Genomic DNA, 23,872 nt, shown 5'->3' with positions numbered 1-23,872 from the left:
TGGGAAAAGGACATTGCAATAATTGGGTGCCAATAATTGTGGCCAACATGAACTAGAGAAAAATTTATTTCATAATGAGCTTTTCCACCCATTTTCAATTGTTTTTCTTTAATGAAAGGTTAGAATTTTGTGAATTTTTTGAATGAAAGATCAAAAAGATAAACAATGCAGATTTATTTTCACAGCCGCCTTTGCTCATATTTACTAAGGGTGCCAATATTTTATTTTTATATATATATTAGGGCTGTAGTTAAGTCCACCTTTGTCGAGTCCATTGATCAAAAATACATATATTTTTGATCAATTTAATGCATCCTTGCTGAATGAAAGTATTAATTTCTTTACTTTTGAATTGAATTGAATTTACTGTAATTCTATATGATTAAATCAAAAATAGTAAAATTAAAAAATATAATTTTTTTAAAAATCCAATTAAAATTCAATTATTTTACCCAATATATGCTATTTTTGATGCTATTTTAGAGTATCATGTAATTAGCAAAATGCTTTAAATGTTGAAATGAATTGTAAGTTGAGTTTCCTGTGTGCTTTTATGTTTAATGTTGTTGCTGCCTATAGTAGAATGTTAAAAAACAGCCACTCATTTCAGTTGAAATTCTCTCATACCACATAGATGCATTTGAAGACAGTAAAACAACAAGACAGTCACTAGATTTTGGAACAGAGCCATAAAGTGACCGGAGGAGGGAAAGACAGAGCATGGTGATTGATCCATATGTTGGGTTTATCTATTGATTTTACATTTCTCTATCCATCACTGACTCTTTTAGTAGCCGTACGATGTGTCCTCGCCGCAGGAAAGCTTAGAGAACGCACAAAGATGCTATTCCTGTCACAAGCATCATGTAGACCCGCTGACTTAAGGGGGGTTTATTGATTAGACAGGCTTCTTACTGTGCACAGATAGGAAAAGCAGTATTCATGTGTGTGCGTTTTCATGGGTACACATTCCTGTGCTATGACTGAACAGGAAGTCAAAGTCATCTTTTTCATCTTTGTACCCTGTATCTCAGTATTCTGAACCTAAAAGATACATTTTGAGATGAAAGAGAGTTCTAAAAACTCTAATGTAAAATGCTAATGCTGGTCAAAATGTTTGAAGTAGGAGGCTTCAGCCTCAGACGGAACACCCACGACCGCCCACAGTCCATTCACTGACAGTCTGATGCAAATTACATTCAAAACTGGCAGAACTAGCAGAAAATGACAATTGCAATCTGATTGGCTGAGCAACTTCTGGGAGTCTGGGTGCAGAATTCCGCCTAGAAACAAGGTTTATGCAACGAGCAACTTTGAAGAACAACAAATCACATGATTAGCTAAAGTTTGCCAGGTAGTGGCATCAAAGTTTGAGGCATTTAGTGTCCGTGAAATTAACTATAAGTAACTGCTTTGTTTTCTAAATATATTTCTGTAAAATAATGCATACTTATCACTTGCAGATTGACATAAACTGTTTTTTGTTCAGTTATTCTTGGCATGGTTCTGTTGGTTTCAGCGAAAAACCAAAGTGTTCCAACTAAATGAACAGCATTTAATAGGTCAGACATGTCCATGAATCATATATCATAGATATATACTACATAAGGATTTTCTTTGCCTTGCCAATGTTTCCTTGTTTGCTCAGGGATTATATCGCTAGTCCTATTTGAAGAGAAAAATCTGGATTGCGGGAGAATCATGGGTCTTTGATCCATATAAACCATTCCATTATTCAAATCTTTAATATTAGTTTGCTTTGCTGAGCCTTAATCAAGAGCTTCTTGGATCTAGGTAAATTCAGGATATGCCGTAGCTTTTGAAAGAACACATACTTTAAATGAGGCCTACAAAAAGTAAACATTAGGCGTGGAGGAGTCTCAAGTCTTAATGAGAAAGTTAAGAAAATGAGATTCAGCTCAAAGGGCACAGTGGGAAAAACTTGATAGATTTTCTCTCTATCCTTCTTTCTATCATGCAGATGGCAAAGTGCCAACTACTAAAACAAATGAACTGTATTTTAAAGTAGGTGTAAAAGGATCAAGGGAATGGGAAGGACTTGCGGGTCATTGAGTTGTTGATTTAGCATAACACAAGCTACCAGTAAACCCCAAATGTGTTTCTGATAAATACACCACACACATATCTGCTGCGTATCCGGCCTTCCTGCACAGCAGTGCTGAAGTAAGCCAATCTGTTTTCCTGCTGTAAAATGTGTCACACTAACTAGTGGTGACTGTACAAAAAGAAGGCCATGAGTATTTGGGTCAGAGTTTCTACAAAGTAGGATAAATGACTTGGACTTGCAAATGCTTTTTGCTGTTATTTTCTTAATCATAAATGAACATTCGGGTCCCCCCCCCCCCCACACACAATCCATTTTATTTGTATCTGATACTCTCTGATACTCTCTGATAATTATAAAGCTAGAAAACAAATGTTACCCATTACATAGCATAATTTATCCTCAGCTATTCAGTTTCAGAATGGCAGATTTCTGTGTTGAAATGAAAGCAAACTCAAGCACCGGTATGGCTGTAAGTTAGATGTAGATTTAAAAAAAACTTTTGCATATTTTAATGGACTTAAAGGTAAAAGATCCTAGAGCTGTTTGAGAAGCATGCAGGTGTAAAAAGTGTGGTGAAGCAATGGATTTTAAGAACTTTCAATTACTACACTTTCAATTTCCATTGAAGGTGGCGTATTTCATTGGGAGTTATAATCTCTACGTTTGTGAGCCCAGTATGGCTCCACGAACTTCAAGCTTTAATGAAGACAGGGGCACCATGGGGCACAGACTTCACTGCAGTTACACAGATGCTAACGGACATACTTAAGTGTGTGTGCAATAATAGATGCATGCAGCTTCTCAATAACAGATACTTGAATAATTCCCTCATTAAAATTTTAAACTTAGTTGTTAAAGATGAAATTGAAAACTGAAGATGTTGTCTTTGCTTGCATGTCTGCACAGAGTTAAAACCAGCGTATCATCAAAAAGTATCATGGTTTCCACAAAATATTAAGCAGCACAACTGTTTTCAACATTTATAATGATATAACTATATGATATAGTGTAGTCTGAACCTGTCATAACATGGCACCCTCTCAGTTTTAAAGTTTAATTTCTGTAAATATATGTAAGGACTGTCTAGCTCCTCCATCACAACGGTGTGTGTGTGTGTGTGCATGTTTTTTATTTACTTCCTGTGAGCGCATTTGAGAGGAGTAAATAATTAGTGCTTTTGGTGATCAGAGACAGAGACTGTTTTTGAGAGTCGCCATGGAGACAAGATATTGTGACAGCATGTTATTACTGTAATGCTCAAAACAATCAGTAAGTAGCAACCCTCACTGGGCCTGAAAAATCTTTAGCATTTGAAATAAAGCACCAATCAGAGACTTCCATAAAGAAAGTTTAATTGGACCTGATAGAAAACAATGATTGAGTATCATAAAACAGTGGTTTTCAACTGGTTTAGACATGGGACCCACATTTTCCCAATTTTTTGAGAATTTTTAGGAATTTGTAAGATTATCACTAGTACTGATGAATAAACAGTAAGATATGACTATTAAAGGTGCCATAGAACGTCTTTTTAAAAAATGTAATATAAAGGCATCTTTACACAGAAAAAGCGGCACAGAAACCAACTCTGAAGCGGCATAAATTCACAAAAATGTCTATTTACACAGACTGTTTAATGCTCCTCTGAAGCGGCATAAATGCATTTACACAGGAATTAAAATCGCGGGAAACAATGCTTTGAACATAAGTATTGCAAAACTAACAGTTTTAACAAAATTAATTTAAAAATAATTAAATAATAAACAATGAAATATAACTCGAAATAAAAAAAATACGAAAATTTAAAGTAGTAAACTGCGTGCTATATCTCACGCTTTGATGTTTGTCATAATAAAAATTGAACGATGCAACAAAAAATTATACATTATTACACCGGGTAGTTCACAACAGGATTTTAATTTTTTTTTTCAAAGAGACAGAAACAACAAATGATGCTAGCATTTGCGCGTATCAGGCAGCAGCAGATCACCAGATAGACCGTCGTGTGTGGATGAAATATCGTCTTCAAGGAGATGATTTTTGGAACACAATATAACCATTTGTACACAATCACAGTGACGCCGATTGTGTTAAGCATTTACCTTATCTGAGAAAAATGTAGCAGCGCGTTGATCTGACAGTCTCTTCATGGGAAGATTACAAACGGCGAAAGCCAATTGATGACCCACGACGATTCTCTGCTGTTATTTTGGTGGTTTTGCTTCACGATGTGAGTACAGGACTCTTTTACTTCAATGCCCCTTGTTGGAAGACATTATTTTTATTATTTGCCCTAAGTTATATGTTTCGTCTCCTGCTTCTTGAATCTCGCGCCGCCTGAGCTGACTGGAATGCTTTGGTTGTCATGACAATGACGTAGTTTAGAGCGGCTATATTTCGTGTTCATTTACACTGAACCAGAACAGTATCAGACTCGCCTTTGATACTAGGGGCTGAGGTGGGTCAGACCCAGCGTATTTTAGGTCTTCTTTAACACGGCATTGCGTCTTTACACTGAATTCTGAGCAGGTACAGACCCGCTTCAGAACAGCCATAAATCGGCTGTGTAAAGATGCCTTAAGTCTAAGGTGTCCCCTGAATGTGTCTGTGAAGTTTCAGCTCAAAATACCCATCATTAAATATGAGCCGATTTAGTCTGCGGCCCCTTTAAATGCTCACGCTCCCCGCCCACGGAGCTCGCGCTTGCCTTAAACAGCATAAACAAAGTTCACACAGCTAATATAACCCTCAAAATTGTTCTTTACAAAGTGTTCGTCATGCAGCATGTCTAATCGCATAAGTATAGTATTTATTTGGATGTTTACATTTGATTCTGAATGAGTTTGATAGTGCTCCGTGCCTAAAGCTAACATTACACACTGTTGGAGAGATTTATAAAGAATGAAGTTGTGTTTATGAATTATACAGACTGCAAGTGTTTAAAAAATGAAAATAATGACAGTCTTGTCTCCGTGAATACAGTAAGAAACGATGGTAAATTTAACCACATTTAACAGTACATTAGCAACATGCTAACGAAACATTTAGAAAGACAATTTACAAATATCACTAAAAATATCATGATATCATGGATCATGTCAGTTATTATTGCTCCATCTGCCATTTTTCGCTGTTGTCCTAGCTTGCTTACCTAGTCTGATGATTCAGCTGTGCAGCTCCAGACGTTAATACTGCCCTGTCTAATGCCTTGATCATGGGCTGGCATATGCAAATATTGGGGGCGTTCACCCCGACTGTTACGTAACCGTCGGTGTTATGTTGAGATTCGCCTGTTCTTCAGAGGATTTATATAAGAAGGAGGACACAACAGTGTTTGAGACTCGCTGTATGTCATTTCCATGTACTGAACTCATGTTATTTAACTATGCCAAGATAAATTCAATTTTTAATTCTAGGGCACCTTTAAATAGCAGCCCCAAACTAGTTTTTTGTAAATACAATAAAGTTAATAAGTTGGTATGAGCCACCACAGTCATCAAAAATATACAAAACTACATAAAGTGAAAATAAAGTGGTATTTTGGGTTAAGGTTATGGAAAATACAGTTACCATGGTAAATACACAATACTAACATGAACTGTTAATAAAACATATGGACACTGATCCTGATGAATAGAATTAGCATCATACCTGCATGCAAATCCTTCCCATTTTTCTCAGGTGCTTCATTTAAAATGCATCTGACAGAAAAATCAACAGCTATATATAAATAAAAACTTATTGGTAAATATTATTTTATTAACTATTAGGTTTAAATGAACATATTCTCACAGTGAGACTTCAGTGGGACCACAGGTAAAATGGCTACTCACTACCACTGTCAAATGATATTATATTATGATATGTTATATAGGCCTATAAAAAACACCTAAACACAGGTAAAAACTACACCTTGACAAAGACATGAAATATATATTTCCCTACTCACCTAATAAATATATTGCAATATAAATGGCTATAACAGTTTTCAATATAAATATTCCACATTTCCATAAACCATGGTAATTTACTACAGTTCATTCATGGTAAATGTTTGTAAGGGTGGTGATTTCGGTATTTAAAAGTCTTCTATCTTCACTCATGGCATGTTTCTCCTGTTTTCCTCATGAGTCTTGTTGGGAATGTTGAGGCTGTTTAATCATCGAGTGATTTGTAGTTTGTAACTGAGTGGTGTGTGTCGAATTGAAATGCTTCTCACTAGATGTTGCAACGCTGTTTAATAATGGTATCCAGGACCGGAAATAACGCAGCTCCTTTACGCTTTCGTTCCGTTATCCACTGGGCCGTGCAGCGTAGTTCAAAATAAACTAGTGAAACACCTGAAAACAGCACTATTTGTTATGTATTTGTTGTTACTGACTGAGAAACAACTTCAGATGATTCAGTGACAGAGCGGTTCGAACGAATCCAAATATTCGCACGGAAACTTTTCTCAGGTCAGTCGGAGGAGCGTGCATGGTACGAACAGTGCGTATATAGCCGTACAGCTGCAGACGCCACTGCGGCCACGTATCTAACCAAATTTAGCCGCACCGCCATGAAAAGAGGAGGAGGGAGATTGAGGTGCCACGGGCCGGATGAAGATGATTGGTTGGCCAGATTTGGCCCGCAGGCCGCCAGCTGATGAGCCCTGGTGTAAATAGACACACCGAATAATTATATTTTCTTTAATTTCAGCTTTATTTCAATGAACGAAAACATTTTTAATAGTAGTATTAGTAAACAATAACAACACTACTGATCTGAGATAAAGAGGCAAACTTTATGATAACATTTTTGTCTAATATTATTGGTGATTTAATGCTGAATTGAAACGTAAGTGGCAAAACCTCTGCAAAGGATCTGCTTGGGGGTGTTCACAAAGATGGCCGCCGATTCAGGACACATTTGAAGCTGAATCTTGTCCCGTATGGAGCCGGTTTGTTTGCTCTGATGTGCTGATGTCTCCAGGGTGCTGTGTTTCTCATGCACTCAGGCTGTATTTGGGGTCAGTCTGACAGAGTGAGCAGCTCTTTGGCCATATGTGCATTATGTCTATGTCCATTTCCAGTTTGTCTGTCATGGGCCGTGGTCCAGCTCCACCTCTCCACCCCTCCACCCGTCCATCCATTCGCCTTCTGTTCTTACATTCTGTCTCTTCATCAATATTAGGCTTCAGCTTATTAGATTAATCGCCCGATCATATTTGAACAGACTGTCTCTCTCTCTTTTCTCTGAGCATGTTTGGCATTCAGCCTCTACTATCCCTCATTTGTAGTCTTTCATCTCTCGCTTTTTGTCTGCTTTCGTGCTGACTGTCCAAAGCTGTTGGAGATAGTCGAGTGAGGGATGTAAGTAATGCCAGCACATTAAAACTACCTGAGTAGCAGTGTAAGGATCAGTATGTGTCATCTAGAGAGTTCTCTCAGCACAATGTTTAAGCTGATGTACTGTCTTTGCAGCATTTTCTATCGCACTATTGTTTCTGCGGTAGCATTGAATTGTTTCCTGTAGCTCAGGGGTTCCCTTCCCAGTCCTGGTCCTGGGCTGTGTTCAAAATCACCCCCTATACCCTTATTCTCTATTTCCTACATTAATCTACTCATACAGATCACTTGAGGGAATGAATGAAAATGATTGAGTGAATTCGACACTGAGTGTGTCGGAAGGGTTGCACCTTTTGCATTGTTTGTGCTCCAGTATAAGATAAAAATATTTAACTTTGTCATGGAAACTATGTACAAACCTTAATTAAACAATTTAATAATCAATTGTATGATATTACACTGTAGCCACATTGGACCAGCGGTTTGGAAAATTGATGTATGGATGATTCAGATGTGGGCGCCATCTTCTGGCAAGAAGCAGGAATTCATTCGGTGTGTGACTCTCACGGTGCATTATGGGTATTCTCTAGCTGTTGTTGAGCATACATCGGTTGGGATTGAATTTGAAATGCGAATGTAGAAAAGTGCTTTGGTATATGTCAGTTCACGCTGTCTGATTTTGGCAAACAGACCTGTCACTTAGAGAAAAATGTGTGTGTGTGTGTGACTAGAGGCCCATTAATGCTGTTCTGGCATTTTAGTCATAAGTGAAAGTGCATGACCTCTAAGCACCAGACTGTTCCATTTAAATCGCCTGTCAATCATCTCCATGGAAACGAAATCCAGCCTTATGATTGGTTAACAGTTTGGGCTTAGTTTATGTTAATGGATCTGCTTGAATGCTGTTGTTTTTCACTGCTGTAAATTAAAGGTTCTGCTTGGGCTCTTTTGTCAGGCTTCCCACCGGCAACAGGGTACACTTTTCCTCCATCTCTCATGGCTGTGCTCTGCTGTGGTTCACCCCCACCCATCTTTCATCATTTAGTCATTAGAGCTACTCCTGCTCTCTAGCTGTGCTGACTGAAAATGGGTACCAACCCCTGAGCTCCTCCGGAGGAGAGAGAGAGGAAAGAGCAAACAGCAGTCAGAACTTCTTATTTTTTTATTTTTTTGTAACACTCATTATGAAAACATCAAAACAAGTGGCATCAGATTTAGCAATCTGCAATTTATGCTATTAATAGCCAACTCTGATGATTTCTACATGAAATATAAAGTCATTTCCTATGCAAGTTTACACATGTATTAAGTCTCTTTTGCTCATCAAGGCTGCATTTATTTGATCAAAAATACAGTACAATTGTGAAATATCATTACAATTTAAAATAACAGTTTTCTATTTGAATATATTTTAAAATGTAATGTAATCATGTGACGCTTACTCCAGTCTTTAGTGTCACATGATCCTTCAGAAATCATTCTAATATGCTGATTTGCTACTCAAGAAACATTTCTTATTGTTGATAACAGCTGCTTAATATTTTCTTTGTGAAAACTATGATATTTTTGTCTTTGATGAATAGAAATTTCAAAAGAAAATCATTTATTGGAAACAAATAATTATTTGTTATATTATGAATGCACTGTCATCAATCAATTTAACCCTTAAATGCATGACTGTTTCGCCAATCATTCTTACATATTCGGGTCTTTATCGACCCGGATCTATATCTAACACGGAATGATCTCTACCTGTCACGATAATATAAAACTCCTCTGATATTAGAGTAGCAATTACAGAAGAATAAAATAAATCATAGTTTGTTACCTTTTGGAGCTTGAAAGGGTTCAGTTTGAGCAGATGTTTTATGTCATCATCACTGTCCTCGTCAGAGCTCATTTCCCAGTAAATTCAGCAAATAATGGTCTAGTTTTATGTTTGAGGTCGCAAATATGAGCCTATTCGCGATCTCAAACATATTCTCAGAACTATATAATTTTCAATATCTTCAAAATCAATATTTCGATCGCTAACAGCTTCACCAGATCCATCCAGTGACAGTTACAGTCATATTTGATTGTGTTTAGTACTTGCTCTGCAGTAAATCACTGAGCCATTTCATGTTACTTATTATTTCATTTTCTGTCTGAAAGAGTCGTCACTTCAGCATTGTGTTTCAGACATTGCCACCTTGTGGAATAAAGGTGAATTGCCCTTATTCCGTCATCTAAGATTCAATTATTGTTGTGCAGAAAAAATATACGTACACTGATACACACGGGTCGTTAGCGACCCTATACAATTTTTACAAAAAAATGAATTCAAAAATAGGCATTCTTTTATAATTTCATGATTTTTTTTCATGTTATATTCTTTATAATGAATCGATTGAAGAATACCAAGAAGGTTTAAGTCTAACTTTAAAAAAATGAATGAGGAGGAGGGTAGTAAATGAGGCCCCGGGTCACTAAAGACCCGAGGTATGCATTTAAGGGTTAATTTGTTATTGCTGAATACAAGTATTAATTTCCTTTAAAAAAAATAAATAAATCAATTGGTGTCAGTCAAATCGTTATTTTAGAACATTTTATTATTTGTTAAATTTACCTTTGTAAACTAGGTTTTTTATTTCAAAGAAACCAGCAGAAAAAGATTTCATGGAGTTCCTAATTATTCTTTTATGGAATATCCTAATTAGGTCACTAATTATTAAAATAGAGAATAAAACAACTACTCAGTTTTCATAAAACTATATATATTTAAAGTTTGAGTTCAAGCAGGCATGTCAAATTTGGCATGAAAATGGTTGTATTTGTGGTCCTTGGCTCAACTGTCAATTGTAAAATTTATGGTGCATTGTCTCTGTCTTATAAGCACTAATAGCTTTCTGTTTATTTTCTGCTTTCAAGCTTATTATCTTAAAAATATAGGCTCCAAGGTGCTTCAATCTGATGATTGCTGCTCATTTAGATGTTTTGTTTAGATTCTTGTTCTCTCAGGGGTTCATTGTGAGCTATAAAACACTTTTAAGATGGAAATTATTTACTGTTAGTTCCAGCAAACATTTTAGACTAGAGTTTGATTGCAAATTGAGAGTTTGATTGGGCCAAATCATACCTCAAAGACAACAAAATTTGAGAGCACCTGAATCTGAAAGCCTTGTAATGGCTCGATGAGACTAGAATGAGTCACTGGCAGTCACACTTTAAAAAGACGGTCTGGAATTTGAGCTCACAGGATCCAGACAGTGTGTTTCAGAGAATGTGTTAAGATGAAGATGGTCATATCAGAAATAGCTTGTGTTACATGACTAATGTGACTATGTTAATGTGAATGCTGAATTCTGAGAACGAATAGTGACAGACAAGCACCTAGTTCACACATCTAATCGTTGATCAGTCTCAGAGAGAGGCAGAATCATTAGCTGATTGTAATAACTGTACAGTATAGGTCTTTAGATTCTTGACTATTAGCACATAAACCAGATCTACTAGATCATTGTCTGTAGTTCTAAATTTAAACATCATTAGTTATTTATGCTTTTTGCTTCACAAATATAAGGTTGTGTTGCAACTTTTGACACTCATTTGGTATCTTAAATTGTGTTTTGTCACATTAGTCAGTGTACACTGTGTTCTGCACATGACTGGTTTATGCACTTAATTATGTAACCAGTCATTTTTTATTTAGTAGTACTTTTAGATAGCACTTTGCTATCCCCTGTTTACAACTGCCCCAAAAAGAATTTAGACACTTGGATCACATTTGCATCATTATGAAAACATCAAAACAAGTGGCATCAGATTCAGCAATCTGCAATTAATGCTATTAATAGCCAACTCTGGCTGTTTTTGTTATTACATTTAACCAAAATGATTTTTACATGAAAATAAAGTCACTTCCTCTGAAAGTTCACACATGCATTAAGTCTCTTATGCTCACCAAGGCCGCATTTATTTGATCAAAAATACAGTACAATTGTGAAATATTATTACAATTTAAAATAACAGTTTTCTATTTTAATATATTTTAAAATGTAATGTAATCATGTGACGGCAAAGCTAGATTTTCAGCATCATTACTCCAGTCTTCAGTGTCACATGATCCTTCAGAAATCATTCTAATATGCTGATTGGCTGCTCAAGAAACATTTCTTATTATTATCACTGTTGAAAACTGCTGTGCTGCTTAATGTTTTTGTGGAAACCGTTATGTATTGTTTTCAGGATTTTTTGATGAATATGGCTTTTTTTATATATGAAATCAAAAATTTTTGAAACAGTATCTTTATTGTCACTTTTGATCAGTTTAATACATCCTTGCTGAATAAAACTGAATGAATTAGTGGCCTAAAACTGTTGCTCAAAGTCAGTAATGTAAATTTTAACCTTCTGTTACTGTATTGTTGCTGCAACTCTAATAGTTTATGCAAAGAAGTACAAATTAATTGAGGGATCAGATAATAAAATGCACGTCATAATTAGTCTGACTATCACCAGACCAAGCTCAATTTAAAATTGAACATTGGTCTGGGGAGTTTGCTATGTATTTCCTACTGCACAAGAGGCGTGATCAACGAGCATTGGTCACGCAATTGGATAGTCCTTCAACCAATCAGATCAACGACCCGGGTGACGTACTTTGCAGAGCGATGCGAAAACTCCAGGCAGGTTTACCGTGTGTCTCAATCAGCTCCCTAGTTCAGTAGTCAGGGCACTGATCAGGGAATCAGCCACATTCACTTTCATGATATACTGATTCCAGCCTAGGGAACTAGGGAGCTGATTGAGATGCAGGGTAAGTTTGTATTGGTTTGTAGCATTGATCCGCGGTATGCAGAAGCAGCAATGGCATCGATCGATTTTTGCAGGTTGTACAAAAAAACATGAAAGTGATCGGTATTTGTTTGCTAACTAAAGAAGTCATTCAGCATCGTCGAGATTTTAAAAGGCGACTCTGTGATTGGTTCCCGCAAAAGTGTAACAGCGCAGCAGAAATGAATGCACGAGTTGCCGAGCGAAATCAAATCGCCGGCAGATCAGGCTGGGTTTACCCAGACTACGTCATAATGTGTGGGGTTCTAAAGTCTTATTTCAGTTTTGAAGTGTATGTGAGGCCTTCGGTTAGTAATATCTGTTCTCATTAAGAGTGGAGGGCTCTCGGGCCCTCTCAATGTCTTCATGACTCAATAGCATTGATCTCGCAGTGAAGAGTATATGGTTGTATGTATAAGTTTGACAATACTTTTTTAAAACATCCTCACAGATATAATGAAACATGTCAAAAACCTGACATTCAAAGTGGTTCTTACTATTTGACATTTTCACTAAATGGGTGTGTGTAATTTTATCCCTCACCCTGGAACAGCAGAGTCACTATAGTTTTTCTTCCAAACAACCTTTTCTAATGAAGGGTGCTTGAAAGGGTCTTTGTCACTTCCCCTCTGTGTTTCATCACTGCATGTGATTTAATTCATGAATACTAATTTCAGCATTCATACTGAGCACTGTGAATCGTCCTTCAAAATATCCACATATGCTTATGCTCAGAATGAGACTAGATCGCTCTTAAATTCATTCTTAATTACCTGCTTTACCAAGCACAAAAGATGTAACCCAACCGCTATTCATTAGTGCAGGATCTCTATAGTAGTGGTTTAGCTGTATTTCTGGTGTCTCTCTGCTGGTTTGAACTTAATGATTTACGTCTGATTGTAATGCAGCTGCAGTGAGCGGTTCAGCACCCAGAAAAACCTCCCAGCACCAGAGGGAATGAAATATAGATGAATGCATTTCATGAGACCTCACAACATATTGCTTATGGAATGTCAAGTACAAACACACTCACACAAATCCATTATCCATTTCTTTAGATAGATAGAAAGATAGAGGTAATGTGTTGAAAAACTGAGCGTTTTTGAAGCCAACTGCAGATTTTACACTCATCCTATCCATTCCAGTTTCCACGGCAACTACTGAAGCTGAATTTTGAGTGAAAATGAGACCTTGAAAGTCTAATAAATAAATAAAGCCTGCAAATGCGGCATCATTGACAATAACAATCTGTCTTGATGTAGTTATTTTGTTGTCCTAGATGAAGAATTTGATTACATATTCCGCGTATTAATTATTAATTAATTATGCTCTTTATTACTTTATGCTCTAGCACTTCTTTAATAATATATGCGCCCCTGGCCTGCATATCACAATATTAGATCAGACAGTTTAAAAAGTGAGGGAAAACAGCAGAATGTTACGTTGCCTTCATTCAGCCCTATTGTTTCTTTTGGCTACAGCATTTTCATTTGTTACCTGCCTGTTTTGCTTATTCTGAATGCACTGAAATCAGAAGAAACTCAATGATAAATGAAATTCAGTTTGTGAGGCCAAAAGTTTCCCTCGCCAAGGTCATATGTCATATGGGTGCACAACACAGGACCGTTTCATGTCATCAGTTAAAGACGACAGCACACGATCCATGCAAATGATGTCTTTGCAGTTAATTCATATAAAATCCAAATAGAAAAAGACGCACATTAGGCTTAATATTGACCTGGTTTTATGTTAAAGAATAATGATCAATTTGTCTCAATTCCATCATGCAGTCATATACACCCATCCTAGGTGTTTATGACTTTCTTCATTTTCTTTTGGGTGCACCTACTGAATTTGACTTGGGACATACAATAAGCCAGGAAGTCCAGGACAATTCTAAAAATAACTATCAGTAAAAAACACAAACTTATAGCATTATATAAATTTCTTGATGTTGAAAAATCACTTCCTATTGTCAATAACCATTTTGCATTATGTTGTTGCATCGGTCATTAAAACAAAACAAAACAAAACAAAAAAACCTTGTACCCAAGCTCCCTCATCCTGTATTGTGATATTAGCAGTTAGTTAGTTTGTCTAATGTTGTATCTGTCCTGCAGATGGCGCTCCTCTGAGTGAGCTGTCCTGGTCGTCCTCTCTGGCTGTGGTGGCTGTGTCTTTCTCTGGACTCTTTACCTTCATCTTCCTCATGCTGGCTTGTCTTTGCTGTAAACGAGGTGACATTGGCTTTAAGGTGAGACCCTCTTTCATTTCAATCTCTTTTTAAAAACATTGGCTCTTACATTCCAACATGATTTACAGGGCCCAATCTTTGAAGTAAGCTGACTCAGTAAATGTCAGTCCCAATCAGAATATTCATAATAAAATAAACTGTGTTAGTCTCAGGCCAATGAAAAAAGCACACAATGCAAATCTCTACCATATCTTTCTCTTGATTTCCTGGCAAAAAAAAAAAAAAAAAAAAAAAAAAAAATATATATATATATATATATATATATATATATATATACAGTACAGTCCAAAAGTTTGGAACCACTAAGATTTTTAATGTTTTTAAAATAAGTTTTGTCTGCTCACCAAGGCTACATTTATTTAATTAAAAATACAGTAAAAAAACAGTAATATTGTGAAATATTATTACAATTTAAAATAACTGTTTTCTATTTGAATATATTTCACAAAGTAATTTATTCCTGTGATGGCAAAGCTGAATTTTCAGCATCATTACTCCAGTCTCCAGTCACAATTGTACAAAATATTTGTGTACAATATTTTTTTTCAGGATTATTTGATGAATAGAAAGTTCAAAAGAACAGTGTTTATCTGAAATCTAATCTTTTGTAACATTATAAATGTCTTTACTGCCACTTTTGATTGATTTAATGCATCCTTGCTGAATAAAAGTATTCATTTCTTTAATTTCTTTTCAAAAAAATAAAAATAAAAATTCTTACTGACCCCAAACTTTTGAATGGTAGTGTATAATGCTACAGAAGCTTTGTATTTCAGATAAATGCTGTTCTTTTGAACTTTCTATTCATCAAGGAATCCTGAAAAAAAAAAAGTACACAACTGTTTTCAACATTGAAAATAATCATAAATGTTTCTTGAGCAGCAAATCAGCATATTAGAAAGATTTCTGAAGGATCATGTGACACTGAAGACTGGAGTAACGATGCTGAAAATTCAGCTTTGCATCACAGGAATAAATTACTTTGTCAAATATATTTAAATAGTACACAGTTATTTTAAATTGTAATAATATTTCACAATATTACTGTTTTTTACTGTATTTTTAATTAAATAAATGTAGCCTTGGTGAGCAGACGAAACTTCTTTTAAAAACATTAAAAATCTTAGTGGTTCCAAACTTTTGGACTGGACTGTATATATATATATATATATATATATTACAAATAATTAAAATAATAAAAAAATCTTATATTTTTCAAGCTAGATTTATTCATGTTTATTGTTTAGTAAAAATGTAGAAAAAGATAGATGCATTCTAATAAAAAGTAGCTTTGTTTCTCAGCTAAATTTATCTTGTTTTAAAGATTTTTAAATATTTTTCCTGGAAAACAAACAATATTCAGGATTTTCTGCAGTGCACTAACAATGATATAACAACAATATCCTATATTGTACAGTAAATGCCCTGATTTTCTTATGCCACTGTCTATGAATATGTATACTATAATATGCATTAATAATGTGGTGCATGACCTGTAGGCAAAGATTTATTATACTTACCAAATAAGTAAATAAATGAGCATGAAATATTAATTTGATTTGAAATTATTATACGAGGAGAAAGAGAGCATGGAGTGAAATGTGAGCCATGAAACTAGCTACGTAGGAATCCGTTATATCATTTAGCCATACAAAAAATTCATTGTAGAATTCCATGACTGACCAATCACAATCAAGTGTTAAAACGCTGATATAAATGCCACATCTATTCAGATTTAATCACGGTCATTGAAAGGTTTCTGGCTCGGGGAGATTTTAATCAAACTTTCCAGTCTTTTCAGCAATGAATTAACACAAAAACATCTCTCTCTATTGCAGTTTCTTGGCCTGTTGCCATCCTGCAGTTATGAATGAAATTGTCAAAAGCATCATTCATGAATCACTTTTTGAGCCTGTTTCAGATCTGTAGGAATGCTTTGATCAGCAAGTAGCACAATGCATGTCCTCTTGCCCTTTTGAAGTTACAAGTCCAAGAGTTTCGGAGAAAAGCAATTTCTTCAGAGCAAACCACTTAGTCCTGTCTCATAAGGTTAAAGGAAGAGAGGCCGAGAGAGAGCGCAGGGACACAATCACTTCCCTGTAGACGTGTTTTTGTAGTGAGCAGCGGAGGCCTTCAAACGGCATATGGCCATAGATCTCGGCGCGCACTGTGCATTTTTCAGCAGCAACTTTAAAGTGGGTCAAGGCACAGGAGAAATGAGACTCGTGTAAGTATGTGAGAGAGAAGAGGATAACTCTTTCATGCTTCTAAGCACATGGTCTCCAGTAAAGGCCAAATATTTGTAATTACAATCCCTCAGTGGAGCTACAGATCAGCGCTTAAACAGCTGCTGAAAACGCACTCTTCCTTCTCTCTCTGTCTGTCTATTAGCTAACACAATTCCTGTCTCTACTTTATACCCTTTCATTCTTCTACACAAGTTGGAAGTCTGACAGGCCTGAAGGTAATTGATTCATTCCCCTTTAGCATTCTCGAGGCTTCACACGCACGCTTACACAATATGTGAGCGCTGCAAAAAAAAAATGTGCTGGTTAGGTTGAGATGAGACTGTAATACAGAGCTTACATAAAGTGCAAGTGTGTTTTTATGCTAATATGTTGGGTCCTTTATATGCAGGGTCATTAATGTTACTCAAGTTACTCATTTGTTGTCTAGTAACTTTATCAGGTACTGCAAAATTAGATGCTTAAAAATTAATTTTATGAATGATAATCACACCTTTATTGATGTAAGTGCAGATTCAGTGTGGTTATCTCTGTTCATTGATGTCAATCTTTACTTAAGTTTTATGCAGTCTATTCTATTCCAAGGTACTGTTCAAAAGTTTAGGGTCAGTAAGATTTTTGAAACGTTTTTGAAACAGTAAAACATATATACAGTACAGTCCAAAAGTTTGGAACCACTAAGATTTTTAATGTTTTTAAAAGAAGTTTCGTCTGCTCACCAAGGCTACATTTATTTAATTAAAAATACAGTAAAAAACAGTAATATTGTGAAATATTATTACAATTAAAAATAACTGTTTTCTATTTGAATATATTTCACAAAGTAATTTATTCCTGTGATGGCAAAGCTGAATTTTCAGCATCATTACTCCAGTCTTCAGTGTCACATGATCCTTCAGAAATCATTCTAATATGCTGATCTGCTGCTCAAGAAACATTTAATGTGTACAATTGTACAAAATATTTGTGTACAATATTTTTTTTCAGGATTATTTGATGAATAGGAATTTGATTTAATGCATCCTTGCTGAATAAAAGTATTCATTTCTTTAATTTCTTTTCAAAAAAATAAAAATAAAAATTCTTACTGACCCCAAACTTTTGAACGGTAGTGTATAATGCTACAGAAGCTTTGTATTTCAGATAAATGCTGTTCTTTTGAACTTTCTATTCATCAAGGAATCCTGAAAAAAAAGTACACAACTGTTTTCAACATTGAAAATAATCATAAATGTTTCTTGAGCAGCAAATCAGCATATTAGAATGATTTCTGAAGGATCATGTGACACTGAAGACTGGAGTAACGATGCTGAAAATTCAGCTTTGCATCACAGGAATAAATTACTTTGTCAAATATATTTAAATAGTACACAGTTATTTTAAATTGTAATAATATTTCACAATATTACTGTTTTTTACTGTATTTTTAATTAAATAAATGTAGCCTTGGTGAGTAGACGAAACTTCTTTTAAAAACATTACAAATCTTAGTGGTTCCAAACTTTTGGACTGTACTGTATATACATTAGGGCTGTCAAACGATTAATCGCATACAAAATAAAAGTTTGAGTTTGCCTAATATGTGTAATTATTATGTATATATAAATACACACAAATTAATGTATATATTTAAGAGAAATATGTTATTTATGTACAAAATATTTTTATTTATATATAATATACATTATATAAAAATATAAATAAATACATATTCTTGTAAATATTTCTCAGTTATATATATGAATGTGTTTGTATTTATATATACATAATAATTACATACAGTACTCACACATATATTAGGAAAACTCAAACTTTTATTTTGTATGTGATTAATCGCGATTAATCGTTTGACATATATATATATATATATATATATATATATATATATATATAAAACTGTTTTCTTTTATATATTTTAATGTATTTAAAGGTCCCGTTTTTCGTGGTTTTTTTGAAGCTTTGATTGTGTTTATAGTGTGCAATATAACATGTGTTCATGTTTCACGTGTAAAAAAAGCACAAAGCAGCTTAGCGCTCCTTGCCCGCAAAGGTCACGCCTCTTACCATAACGTGGAGATGCACGCGCTCAGTGTTATTGTAAACATGTCTTTCATTTTACCCTATCAATTTGAGCCGGAATCAGACCCGGTGATTGGACTGCGGGATGAAAATAACAGCGTTTCGACGACATGGCGACAAACACACTCTACAAACGCAACTCTTGTGTATTCCTGTGGGCGGAGGTTAGTCAAAAAACTGTTTTAGTGACGTCATTAAAGAAGGAAGTAGAGGGATGTAGTCCAAACTGGCCGTTCGATGTAGGCGACTTCTGTTAAATAAAATATCTCGCTTGGCATTGAACTTTGAGCTTTAAAATTTTACAGATTTTATTTATACTCTAACAACAACATTACACACTAACTAAAGTTTGAAACATGGGATCACGAAGAACGGGACCTTTAAACTCCTTAACTGTTGCCGTTCTGTTAGCGGGAGGCTTGGCATTTTTTATTTAGTGCATTTTTTTTTTCATATCACAATATTTAGTAATCATCATAAATTAGGTATCATTCAAAAGCTTATGAACTCAAAATTCATCCTGTGAAAACCGTTTTGAATTTGGACTCTGAATTACCATAGAAACAGTACTCTAAATTCTTTTAGCGGGATCCTCCCCTGGTGGGCAGTGTCAGGTTTCATATTACAAATTTTATTTTAACTACTTTATATTTAAAACTTTTTCTAATCTTGACAAAACACATATTGTTGGAAAGGTCTGAGTCTCAAGGTTCCATATCTGGTGATTGTTTTGTGATAGAAGTGATATTTGGAAAGAAATGTAAAAATTTGTTACAGGTGAGTGCATCAAAAAAAAAAAATTCAATGGAATGTGGATGACACCTGGTGGATTTTTTTTGGTACAGCACCTAAACAAAATCTCATGTGAACTTCAATTTTTGTGATATCAACTTCAAATTTGGAACACAACTTGTTTAGAAATATGGCTTTGAGTAAAAAATATTTGATAAAATACATATTTTATATAAAATGTTTAGTACAGTACATTTGATTTACAGTAAATATAAACTTCCATAACTTTTTCATTCTTTTATTTTTTTAAGTGCTTTCACTTAAGCCGCGCACACTTAACGATTGTAAGGCCGATTATGAATGTAAATTGATACTTATGACTGATCGCACTCAAACGCGTCCAGTCAGAGCCAGTTGCGTTCAGTCTGCGATTACAGTCGGTGTTCAAATTCCATGTGTGAGTAAAAAAATCGGCTCCAGACGAAGGAAACAATCGGTATGTGTGTTCAGTTCAGTCTTAGAATGTTTCAGCTAATCGTTAGGTGTGTCCCTGGCTTTAAAGAGTAATCTGCTGAGAGACCATATGTCTATATTCCAAAACATTCTTGAATTACAACCTTTTAGGTTTGGATTATGCATTTTCATGTCTCTGCTCAGAAAGGGTGTTGACAGTTAAGGGGTTAAAATGTAATTAATTCCTGTGATGGCAAAGCTGAATTTTCAGCATCATTACTCCAGTCTTTAGTGTCACATGATCATTCAGAAATCATTCTAATATGCTGACTTGGTGCTAAAGAAACATTTCTGATTATCAATGTTGCAGTTGTGCTGCTTAATATTTGATACTGCGATATTTTTTGTCCAGCATTTTTTTACGTCAAAAGAACAGCTTTTATTTCAAATACAAATCTTTTGTATCATTATAAATGTCTTAACTGTCAATTTTGATCAATTTAATATGTCCTTGTCATATATAAGTATTCAAAAAAAATAAAAAATACTGTGCACAAACTTTTGAACAGTAATGTACTCTGATCAAAAAGATGGTTTGGTAAAACAGTAGGCAAAAATGCAAAATCTAACCTTTGCAAATGGATGCACATGCATATAGAACATGTTTTGAATATGTGTTTGTCCATGAATGCAGGCATTCATGTGAGCATGCTCATTGCGCCGATGGCTGGAGCAAGGGCCTGTCATGCACATGTGAGAAAGAATGAGCGCGAGGAAGGAAGGATGAAGAAAAAAGAGTGATGTCATAAGCACAGAATGTGAAAGCCTTTCCCTGTTAGATTTTTTTTTTTTTTTTCAGCCTCACATTTTTGTGGAAGCGTCTCCACTATTATTAATCTCTGGTCATCCACACTCAGGGGAAGAACACAGGAACTGCCCCTCCCTGCATTCTCTCTCTCTCTCAAGTGGAGGATCTATTTGCCTTTTATTTATATGTTTTCTGGAGAGTTATCATGATGTATTCTCGAGACCTGGACTCTTCGGTTGCGCAGCAGCATGGGCTGGTTCCTAATGTTCTGTCCAGTGAGGGATCCGTCTGGGGTCATGTGGACACCTCACAGGTGCTCCGTGAAGAGCCCAGCGGTGCAGGTTCACGGGGTCGAAGCGAAGAGTTAAAGATTCAGCACAACCGGTTAGATGTAGCACGTGCATTAAGGGCAGGTAAGATGGGAAATCGATGCACTTACAGAATAGCACTTTCTTCCGAAAGTTGTTTTGATTACAATAGTTGTGTGTGTGCTACAATATATTTACATTTAACATTGTTGTTTAATTATATAATTAAAAGTGCAGCTTACCTTATTTTAAATAGTAGATACGGATGAGTGATCTGCCCTACTGAAAAAACAAATCCATTACTGGCATATCGATTGAGACTTACTGATATATAAATATTATAATTCAACTTTATTTGGAGTATTTCTTTATTGCACAATGCACATTTCTTCACATTAAGCCTAAAATGTGTTTTAATATCACTATTAGTAAGGATAGTATGATCATTGTATAAAATCAGTTGTTAAATGCAAGATATTTAAAGTGTACCTAAAGTGCAATAATTCCACTTTAGCACAATCATATATACTTAAGTAAATCTTTAGTTGGACCTAAAGTACAATTGCAGGGTATTTATATGAAGTACATAAATATGTAAATGTATTTGTAGTATACTTAAGATAAAATAAGTGTATTTCAAATACATTTTAGTATATTTATTTTTCACTAGGGTGAAAATGTTTTATATAGGAATCATGCATTGCTCACTAATGTTGGAGCACATAGAATGCAATATGTTGTGCAGACCGGGGCTAGTTGTCACATGGAGAAATTGCCACATTGGCTTTGAATCAGAAGCCCAATTACACAAATGCTGGTTTTCTCTTAAAGTGGTATATCTAGTTAAAAGAATCTTGAATCTTGAATTTCTTAATTGTTCTCCAGATTTTTTTTTTTTTTTTTTTTTGCATGTTTTTACTGAGATGTTTATAAGCCGTTTCCAAAAAAATATTTAGTCAAAGATGATTGCCGAATGCATTGTTTTTGGATGGATGTTTTGGCTGAAAAATTTAGCACAATCATATATACTTAAGTATATCTTTAGTTGGACCTAAAGTACAATTGCAGGGTATATCATGTCACAATATATCGCAATACAAAAATCCAACAATATCGTATCGTGGATAGTGACACTGACAATATGTGTTGTGTATAGTTCACCCAAAATGAAAATGAAAAATTCAAGTTTACAGAGTTTTAGTGTCAGAACTACATTAAACTACTGTATATAATGTTGAATATTATGTATAATAATGCAATGTGGGTCTTGATAATGCCAAATGTCTTGTTACCAGTAAAAAGTGGCCTACATATGTCTAGTCAGTGACAGAGTGCAAACATATTCATCTAAAATAAATCGGTGTTTCAACATGAGTTCAGTATCGTGATGCCTATCAAATCGTGACATGAGTATCGTTACACCCCTACTAAGTAGTAAATACATTATTAGGTATTCTTGAAATGGAAATGTACTTGCTTAAATCAGATGTTTCTGATTATTAGCCTGATGTGATAAAAAAATGCAGTGCGATTCAGCTGGCAGGAATGTTTATCCTGTGACTTGAGCTTAGCAATGTGGTTTCAGGCGACAAATTATTGAAGGCCTTTAGTTAGAATTGCAGCGTGCCCTATTGGGAATCCCAGCGTTGTCTGTATCAAGACAGTGTTCAGTAGCACTGCCATGTGCTGGGCAGATCAGGAGCCAGGTCATATGGCAGCTGTGTGGGGCGTGTGAAGATGTGGACGATGGGGCCCCTTGGGGAACTTGAATGTTTGTGTGTATATGTCTGTTAGCTTGTGCTTTTGAGTGTGTGTGACCCCTCTAGGTCACAGTTTTCCATTTCTTCGAACCCGTATCTCTGTACTTGCGTTCACAGAAAATGTCCTTGCATCTGGAGGAGCATTTCCGATTTCCAGATCCTGCCAAGTCTTTTCTTGTCTTTTCTTAGCACTGTCTCATCTCTCTTTGTAGTTTCACCACATCCATAAAGAGATGAAAAACACATTGGAACACAGCAGAGAAGTTTGAAGCTCTTCTGATTAAACTGATGGCTCATTATTTGATCTGATTATGGTGACATGCTCTTTAATGGACTGTTTAATAAATTGTCATTTATTCCAGTAAGCGTTAAATGCTCTTTTTCTATTAATTTAATTAAAATAATCAGGTTAAACGCTCCTCAATTAAAGTAGCCACGGATGTTTCTTCTCAAAAGATCTTTCTGCTTGTTTATTCTTGTACATCAAGTCTCAAAACACACACACACACACACACATTTAGGTTTTATGGGGACATTCCATAGACATAATGATTTTTATACTATGCAAACTGTATATTCTATCTCCTTCCCCTAAACATACCCATCACAGAAAATGTTCTGCTCTTACATTTTCAAAAAACATAATTTAGAATGATTTATTTGCTGTTTTCCTCATTGGGACCAAAAAATGTCCCCACAAGGACAAGGATTTCAGATATTGCCATCTTTGTGGGGACATTTTGTCCCCGTAACGTAGGGTTTATCAGGACCACACACACACATAAACACAAACAAAGGGTCCTTGAATCCTTCCCACAAAGCTGTAATTGAGCCGAGCAACATAATTTGACTATTGGGATCGCTTCTAAAAACAAAACATGAGGAAGAAAACATTTTTTTTAACTCATTTTGGAGGGAAAATGTTCTTAATTATCATGAAAATACTGCAAAAATCTCAATGGCTCTAAATTTTCTTTATGCAAAATATAATTTACTATTTTTGTCTTTTTGACTTTGAGGTG

At 35.2% G+C, this 23,872-nt stretch overlaps 1 protein-coding gene across 2 annotated transcripts in view; it reads left to right on the top strand.

Moving 5' to 3' along the window:
* aatkb (apoptosis-associated tyrosine kinase b) overlaps positions 1 to 23,872 on the top strand; it is a 62,266-nt gene that overhangs the window by 17,444 nt on the left and 20,950 nt on the right. The window contains exon 2 of one of the 2 annotated variants that reach the window (XM_048170385.1): positions 14,331 to 14,464. In XM_048170385.1, coding sequence (XP_048026342.1) covers positions 14,331 to 14,464 — 134 coding nt within the window. Of the gene's footprint in view, positions 1 to 14,330; positions 14,465 to 20,868; positions 21,196 to 23,872 lie in introns of those variants that run through there. The other variant, XM_048170386.1, reaches the window with a different exon arrangement.

This window comes from Megalobrama amblycephala, linkage group LG20 (assembly GCF_018812025.1).
Source record: "Megalobrama amblycephala isolate DHTTF-2021 linkage group LG20, ASM1881202v1, whole genome shotgun sequence".
In the NCBI taxonomy this organism is placed as follows: domain Eukaryota; kingdom Metazoa; phylum Chordata; class Actinopteri; order Cypriniformes; family Xenocyprididae; genus Megalobrama; species Megalobrama amblycephala.
Note: the sequence above shows the minus strand (reverse complement) of the source record. Positions and strands in the feature narration are given on the sequence as shown.